This window comes from Haematobia irritans, chromosome 3 (assembly GCF_050003625.1).
Source record: "Haematobia irritans isolate KBUSLIRL chromosome 3, ASM5000362v1, whole genome shotgun sequence".
Taxonomy (NCBI): domain Eukaryota; kingdom Metazoa; phylum Arthropoda; class Insecta; order Diptera; family Muscidae; genus Haematobia; species Haematobia irritans.
Genome location: NC_134399.1, coordinates 76,126,497 through 76,135,480, shown reverse-complemented (window position 1 = coordinate 76,135,480; position 8,984 = coordinate 76,126,497). Strand labels below are relative to the sequence as shown.

Sequence of the window (8,984 nt, the reverse complement as noted above, 5' to 3'; positions counted from 1 at the left end):
AGCTGTTCACTTGTTTCAATCAATGGGCGAAGCTAAAGTGATTTTTGATTTCATTGTTCAATTATAGTGTACCAAATTTAAAGCGGTACTTCATTCATTATTTTATCAATGATATTTCAAAGTCATTCATATTTTCTACATACGTTTAAAGTATTGCTTAAGCTTACTCTTTTTCATTCATAGGTTTACATTCATTGATATTAACAGTTTTTGAAAGCAACAACAACATATTCATATTAGTAAAGTAATATAAAAAACAACAATAACAATACTCATTGAGAATCATTCTACGTGAGATTATTAAAGTGACAAGAGCAATGAGTATAATTATGAATGAGAACACAGTGTTATATTTATGAATGAGAGCAATGTGTTATACACAACGAGAAATATATAATATAACAAATAGACAGCTAAACATGAATGAAGTAAATAATAATAAATTTGAAGCGAGCACAGTGTGGATTAAAAGTACGTTCACCACCATCCCGGCCCCCCTGAAACGTAGTTTCAGATTATGGGAAGTTTTACCAAGGTAGAAATAGGACGTGTCATTTCTCCGCATTGCGTTTTAAGTTTTACAGCTCTTACATTGCCATCTATACCGGGATATGTTTCGATCACTTTTGCCAGTAGAAATTTGGAGGGAGGTAAATTCTTTTCTTTGACTACAACAACATCTCCAACTGCTAGATTTGGTTGAGGTCTATTCCATTTTGGTCGCTGTTGCAGAGAAGTTAAATATTCTTGATGCCAACGTCGCCAGAAACCTTGAAACATATTTTGTACATGCTGCCAATATCCAAGTCTGTTTGGTGTGAGGTTGACCAGATCTCCTTCGGGAACAGTTGTATAAGGCCTGCCAATAAGAAAATGAGCCGGCGAAAGGTATTCGCAATCTGTATCTGGAACAGTGCCTAGGGGTCTTGAATTAACTACGGCTTCCACCTGAGCCAATAGAGTGTGCATCTGCTCGAATGTTAATTCTGTATTTCCAATAACTCGTTTAAGATGCAACTTAACCGATCGAACCGCCGACTCCCACATTCCACCCCAGTGGGGTGCAAATGGAGGAATAAACGTCCATTGTATACCGTCTTCGGCTAAAGATGCGGAGACAATTTCGTTATGAGTTTGCGACAAAATTACTTTGTGCATCTCGTTTAATTCTCGAGATGCCCCAAGAAAATTTCTTCCATTGTCACTAAAGATTTTTTTACATTTTCCTCTTCTCGATATAAATCTTTTTAAAGCGGCAATAAAACAATCGGTGCTTAAATCAGTGGCGAGTTCCAAATGTATGGCGGAGGTGACTAGGCATACAAATAAACAGATATACCCTTTAGATTTCTTTGCATTTCGTCCTGAGTATTGTTTTAAAATTATTGGGCCTGCATAGTCGCAACCAGTGTTTTCAAAGGGAAACGCTTGACGTACCCGGATGGATGGTAAATCTGCCATTAACTGTTGTGTATTAATTTGTCGTTGTCGAAAACATTTGAGGCAATTATGAGTCAGATTTCGAATCAGATTTCTTGCACCAATAATCCAATAGGTTTGACGGGCAATAACAAATAAGGCCGATACTCCGGGATGCAGATTTTTCTCATGAAGGTTTTGTAAAATCAATTTGGTTATTCGGCTACATTTTGGCAAGATTATTGGATATTTTGAAGCATTGTCTAGTTCTGAGTTACGTAGGCGCCCACCTACCCGTAACAAGCCGCTGCCGTCTATGAAGGGATGTAGTTTTGCTAATGAAGATGTTGTACTTACTAGGCGTTTACTCTGTAATAGCGTGCGCTCTTCGCTAAATGCATCTTGGGCATACTTTGTCAGAATCAGTTCGGCGTGTTTAAAGTTGTTGAACGAAATATTCGGCGATTTTATTTGGTGTGGATATCTAGTGGCATTGATGAACTTGAAGATGTAGGCTACGACACGTATGAGTTTATTCCATTTCGAAATGCGGTGTACCAATTCATGTAGTGGATTATAGTCATTCACTGTTGAGACCAGAACTTTTGAAGAAAGTTTAAAGGCAGAAAGGGCGTCAGGATCTGTAATTACATCAAATGAATTAGAACAGTTATTCATATTACTGATTTGGAATGGGTCCCTCAACCATTGTGGGCCCTTCCACCAAAGATCAAAGGAACGAAGTGTTGATACAGGCATCCCTCTTGAGGCACAGTCGGCCGGATTTTCTTTAGAGGCAACATTATTCCAAAACTTACGAGGCAATATTTCCAATATTTCTGATGTTCTGTTGGCTTCGAATGTCTTTAACTTAATGGGTGGTTGAGATAGCCAACACAAAACAATTGTTGAATCACACCAAGCTCGTATATCAATTGATTTGTGTGGCAAGGCTTCTTTTATTCTTTTGAGTAGACGAGATAAAATAAGAGCTCCGCATAATTCAAGACACGGCAACGATTTTTGTTTGATGGGAGCTACCCTTGTTTTAGCAGCAATGAGTTTGACATGAGTATGACCAGTGTCGTCTACGAATCGACAATAAACTGCGGCAGAGTATGCGTGTATGGAAGCATCCGAGAAACCATGCAGCTCCAATTTTGTAACATCATTCAAAATGTATCGTGGAAGTGTAAAATCTTGAATAGAAATTAAATCTTGTCGAAATGTAGTCCATTGACGTGTAAGATTTTCAGGAAGTGGTTCATCCCACGATAGCTTGTGTGACCATAGTTTCCTTAGTAGAATTTTAAATTGTATTACCACAGGAGATAATAAACCCATGGGATCAAATATACGTGATACATCAGATAGTACCTGCCTTTTTGTTGCGACTGGATTTTTGTTGAGTTCTATATGATACCCCAGTTGATCTGACGATGGTCTCCAAAAAATACCGAGCACCTTTTTTACATCCTTTTCGGGAGCTGCAAAAAACAATTGATCTTGTGTACTATCTGATATACTCACGCAATTTGAAACCCATTTCCTTAGTTCCAGGCCTGCTTGGGCTAGTAGATTTACCAAATTGTCACGTATGAAAACGATTTCTTCTTCCGTTTGTGCCCCGGTAATAACATCATCTACATAAAAGTCCTCCATTACCACCTTCGATGCAATGGGGAACTTGGATTTATAATCATAGGCTAACTGCTCCAACACTCGTACTGAAAGATATGGCGCACAAGATGTGCCATATGTAACCGTGCATAAAATGTAATGTTGTACCTCGTGTAACGGCGACTCTCTCCATACAATTCGTTGATAATTTTTGTGATCTTCAGATATCCATATTTGTCTGAACATTTTTACTATGTCGGCTGAGAAAACATACCTGTGGAAACGAAATCTCAAACAAACAGCAAATAAGTCCCGTTGTATACTTGGCCCAATGTGCAAGTTATTATTAAGCGATATACCGTTGGAATCTTGAAATGAGCCATCAAATACGACTCTAATTTTTTCTCCCAAGACTGGATGATGGGGTAGATAAAAAACTCTACCATCAGTAACATTAATCTCATGAGGTTTGAGTTTACGCATATGTCCCAATTTTTCATAATCTCGCATAAAACCAATATACTTATCTCGAATTGCTGGATTTCGTTGAAGCCTTCTTTCGACAGCATAGAATCGAGATAGCGCACCATTTAGTGTATTTCCAAATATTGGGTTTTCATTTTTAAAAGGCAACTGAACTACGTACTTACCATCACTTGCACGCGAGTGAGTGGTTTGAAAGTGCGTCTCTACAAAAATGTCATCTGGATCGGCTTTAGTATGGTGTTCAGTTTCTTCTAGTTCCCAAAAGCTTCGAAGGCAACGATCAATATCCACGGTGGTAACAAGTGTAGTAGTTTGGTTGTAAATTTGCTCTGCCTCAGCACAAGTTACAACCCATCCAAAAATTGTTGAAATTGCAATAGTATTTCCCTGTGAATCAATACGTTTGTTGAATGTGAAAATGTTCCAAATATGTTCTAGGCCAAATAAAATATCAATCTGTGACGAAATGTTGTATGTGGGGTCAGCAAGAGGCAAATCCATAAGTTGATTTTTGATCTTATTTTCAAAGCTGTGGCCAGGAAGAGATGTAGTTATTTTAGGCAGAACATGTACCTTGGCGTTAATCGATTGCTCAGAGATGCGTGAACGTACGAATATTTGACATAAACCCCGAGTTGTCTCGGCTTTAATTGATGAAATACCATTTACAATTATTTTTGAGGGATATCTTTGAAGGCCTAGACGTTGAGCACAACTCTCAGTGATAAAAGATAATAAAGCTCGACATGTTATAAACTTTCCAAAGCGATCTCTGACATAAATAGAAGCAGTGGGCATGATAAATTCTTTGTCTGACGTACAATGTTTACTACTAGATGGAAGTGAAGGTAACGAAATGGGACATGCAATGTTAGCGGTAGTGGACCACTGAATATTGGCACTAGCTGTATTATTAGAAGAAGACGGTGATTCAGGGGGTGAAGACTCCGAAACTTGACCGGGTAAATATGTAGGTTCATGTTCATTACTCGGAAGATGTAGGAGTGAATGATGTCTTCGATGACATTGCTTGCATCTACCTTTTGATGCACAGTTGGAAACCGCATGACCCTGTCTGAGACAATTATAACATAGTGCAGATTCTTTTACGAAGTGACGGCGCTCATTAATATCTTTTTGCAGAAATGTGGGACATGTAAAGATTGAATGGTCGGGACACTTGCACAATAAACAGCTGGGTTTTGCTTTAGTACTCACCAGACATTTTGTATGGTTACCTTGTGACTTGCCTGAATGACTGTGCTTGGATTGATGGGCCTGTTTCTTTGCACACAATTCAACCTCTTCGCAGCGATTGTCTAAGAATTCAAAAAAATCGTTAATGGTAGGAAGTGGATTATCTCGACTCTCACGAATCCACTTGCTCTTTGATTCAGGATCAAGTTTAGATAACAATAAATAGATTAACCACCAATCTCTTTCATCTTTACCTATAGCATCAAGACCACGAATTATTTCATTTGCCCCGTCAGATATTTTTCTCATGGTTGCAGCATTTTCCGTCGATATTGATGGTAGGGCCATAAATGCTTCTATGAAAGAAGTAACAATTTGCTTAGGGCGATCATACCTATCATTGAGCCTTGTCCAAGTTGTTTGAAAAGCAGTTTCGGTAACCGGAATATGTTGTATTAATCTTGCGGCATCTTCTTTGAGTAGCGACTTCAGGTAATGAAACTTTTGAATATTTGATATTCCTTTTGATCCTATAGCGCTCTCAAAAAGATCTTTAAAACTTGGCCAATCTTTGTATGTCCCTGTAAAAAATGGAATATTTATGCGAGGTAAATCATTTTCTTTAGGATGGCTAGTCGTTGAAAGTTTTTCCAAAAATGCAGCCTGTTGATCTGCCAACTTTGCTATTGCTCCCGAGTTGGCTGTACTTTCATTCAAAGTAGGAGCATATTGTGATTTTAAAGCATACAGTTTACCACGCGCTGAAAGGTATTTCTCTTCGTAGCTTGCAAAATCAGCCTCCGGGTCCGCAAAATTTTCCACATCTTTGAATTTGTATAAATCATCTGTTAATTTTACAAACGCTTGCCAAACCTCTTCCAAACGCTCCAAGCGGCTAACCACATCATCGAAAGTTGTTTCTGCGGATGGAACCTGAGCAAACGCCAAAGCACGAGTAATTGAGCCTTTCAAGCGACCTCTGGTCATCGTCAAGGAATTCATTTCTTCCGACATGATGTGTTATTTTTTACTTTAATTTGCACAAGAACTTCCTTAAGACAAGTATAATGCAATCAAATTTGCATCCAAAACTTGATCAGAACGAGATCGATTTTTTTTTTATTTTTTTTAAATAAAATTGATACGTTCTTCGATTTTGATAGTTGTGGAATTCCAGATTTTATTAAATGACTGGAAGATCCGGTTCCAGAAGGACCAACACTTATGGTGAGGAATAAAACAAATGTTGAGTTTGAATTTTATTACACCATAAGGTAGATTTATTAAAATTCTGTTGAAGACTTTATTCGCGAGCTGTTCACTTGTTTCAATCAATGGGCGAAGCTAAAGTGATTTTTGATTTCATTGTTCAATTATAGTGTACCAAATTTAAAGCGGTACTTCATTCATTATTTTATCAATGATATTTCAAAGTCATTCATATTTTCTACATACGTTTAAAGTATTGCTTAAGCTTACTCTTTTTCATTCATAGGTTTACATTCATTGATATTAACAGTTTTTGAAAGCAACAACAACATATTCATATTAGTAAAGTAATATAAAAAACAACAATAACAATACTCATTGAGAATCATTCTACGTGAGATTATTAAAGTGACAAGAGCAATGAGTATAATTATGAATGAGAACACAGTGTTATATTTATGAATGAGAGCAATGTGTTATACACAACGAGAAATATATAATATAACAAATAGACAGCTAAACATGAATGAAGTAAATAATAATAAATTTGAAGCGAGCACAGTGTGGATTAAAAGTACGTTCACCACCACCCCCATAAGAACGATCTCCCGATTTAACTCCTTGGGTTTCTAGAAACCGTAGTTTTTATCCGATTTGCCTAAAATTGTAAATATTCTGGTATTTTAGGCTCACAAAAACGTGTATCGGATTAAGTTTTTATCGGTCTATTTGGTAATGCCTCCATATAGACCGACTTCACTTCTTGAGGGTATAGAAGGCGCACTGATCATAAAAATTGCTTCTCAATGTAAAATTTCCAGATTTTACTTCTCGGGTGAAAATCTACAGATTTAAAATTTCAAATCAAGACGTTATTTTAAATTTTCTTACACACTTACAAAGGGAGCCACCGTGGTGCAATGGTTAGCATGCCCGCCTTGCACACACAAGGTCGTGGGTTCGATTCCTGCTTCGACCGAACACCAAAAAGTTTTTCAGCGGTGGATTATCCCACCTCAGTAATGCTGGTGACATTTCTGAGGGTTTCAAAGCTTCTCTAAGTGGTTTCACTGCAATGTGGAACGCCGTTCGGACTCGGCTATAAAAAGGAGGTCCCTTGTCATTGAGCTTAACATGGAATCGGGCAGCACTCAGTGATAAGAGAGAAGTTCACCAATGTGGTATCACAATGGACTGAATAGTCTAAGTGAGCCTGATACATCGGGCTGCCACCTAACCTAACCTAACCTACACACTTACAAGAGATGTTAATGATTCCTCTAAAACTCAAACAAAAATGGTTCTTATAAATCGAGAATCTGATATAGTCCTCTTAGGTGAAATCTTTAAATTTATCTTCGGGAAGTGTCCTCAAGCCCTCCTAAAATTTCAAAGGAAACCCTAATATTTGGTTCATGGTGGTGGGTATTTAAGATTACGCCCGGCCGAACTTACTGCTGTATATACTTGTTTTATTGATTTTCTATTCTTTTTTGCGAAATGTAATTGTCCAAAAGGACTGCATCGGAAGTGGAAAAAATCGATAGGGGATCCCGGTATGCGCTCTTAAAGAAATGTGTCCATGCTATGGTGGAGGGTATAAAAATAAACTTTATCGGAAGTGCTAAGAAAATTGGAAGGACGATTCTTGGATACGCGTGAAAAGTAATGTTATATTGAAGAATTTCAATTTTTTTGTTGGGCTTATATACTTGGAGCAAATACCATCTGCATGTAACGTCCACAGATTCCATTATATACTGAACATATATATTTCAGAGATTTCTAGATTTCAAATAATGGATCCCCATGCACTTTAATTAAATGTTCTCCTCTTTGAGTTTAAAATAACAATTAAATTGCGTTCATTCCATTTGGAGAATGTGAATGGAGAACATTTATTATTATCTTTCGAAAACAAAAACACATATCCGTGCGTGGGTCCTCAACAGTTGAACCCATAAATGCCACCGATAAAACTCCATGCCATCAGTTAAGCTATAAATAATAATTGCTTCTAAAATTCTTGTCGGTTTTAGTAGATAGTAGATGGTGTCCCTCTCCAACTCTCTGCTCCTCTCGGGCTTGTTATCCTGCTGTGAATCGCTTGGCTATGACACAAAACTAACCCCATGTTTAAGTTACAAGTTAAAAATGATATCAAATAGTTTTGAACTCACATTCAAATATTTGCTGATACGAAGCCAAAGTCATAAACAAATTTAAATACAGGAGCAAAAAAAAAAATCAAAACATTGTTGTCCCATTTTTATATATCACGGCTCTACTAAATATATGGACGCACATCCGAACGACCGACATCAAAAATCTCCCCATGGACACCGATAGGGGAAATAGGATGAACAATTTTTTTGTTTTTTTTTTTGCACATACATGACCTCATATCTGCCATAGTAGGGAATGGTTTAGTGTATAGAAATACACGAAACCCACACATATATGTGTACGTGTGTGCGTGTGCATTCAACATCCAGGATATTCAAAATTCGCCGTAGGAAGGAAGGACGGAGCGAAAGCAGATGTGGCCCATCGTCGAATGTGTGTGTGTTTGTGTGCCTTGGGTGGTCTCTGTACGTAAATAAAGTTCTAAAATACGATTATCTTGATGAATTGCTATTTGAGTTTTGTTGTTCGCCGTTATTACATTGCTGCAAACACACTCGCAGAAAGCATTGTACGATCTGCACATATTTACGAGAGTATGTCTACATTCACAGATACAATACAAATTTGTGAGATACAGCATTGGGATATTGAATAATTGGGATTCTAAGTTTATGACAATCTCTCGTTCCGTAGTCGAGTAGTTTCACTCTGCATTATTGAACAGTCTGCCGGCGAATTCCATGGGATGCTCACCAGGATCCTCCCCTAGGAGCAAAACGGCTCCGCATCAGTATCTGTGGCGAAAGATATACCATCTACAGCTTACTTTAGAATAGGGAGTGTCGTTAACGTTGTCTTCAATGCATTGAAGGAATCAAAAAAAAAAAGAAAATTAGATTCAATCACGAAATTAATTATACCCTAAA

General features: G+C 37.6%; 1 protein-coding gene across 1 annotated transcript; it reads right to left on the bottom strand.

The window, feature by feature from the left end:
• Positions 1-510: 510 nt before the first annotated feature.
• Positions 511-5,736, bottom strand: LOC142230998 (uncharacterized). The gene is made up of 2 exons (XM_075301616.1): positions 2,238-5,736; positions 511-2,060 (listed from the first exon to the last, which is right to left on the bottom strand). The coding sequence occupies exons 1-2, from the start codon at positions 5,734-5,736 to the stop codon at positions 511-513; spliced, it is 5,049 nt and encodes a 1,682-aa protein (XP_075157731.1).
• Between the last annotated feature and the right edge of the window lie 3,248 nt (positions 5,737-8,984).

What these genes read in the sequence shown, in the direction of transcription:
- LOC142230998 (XM_075301616.1), bottom strand. Translation starts at nt 5,736, where the DNA reads ATGTCGGAAGAAATGAATTCCTTGACGATGACCAGAGGTCGCTTGAAA. An exon ending in AATATTGGAAATATTGCCTC is followed by an intron (nt 2,061 to 2,237) that starts GTAAGTTTTGGA and finishes ATGTAATTACAG; the next exon opens with ATCCTGACGCCCTTTCTGCC.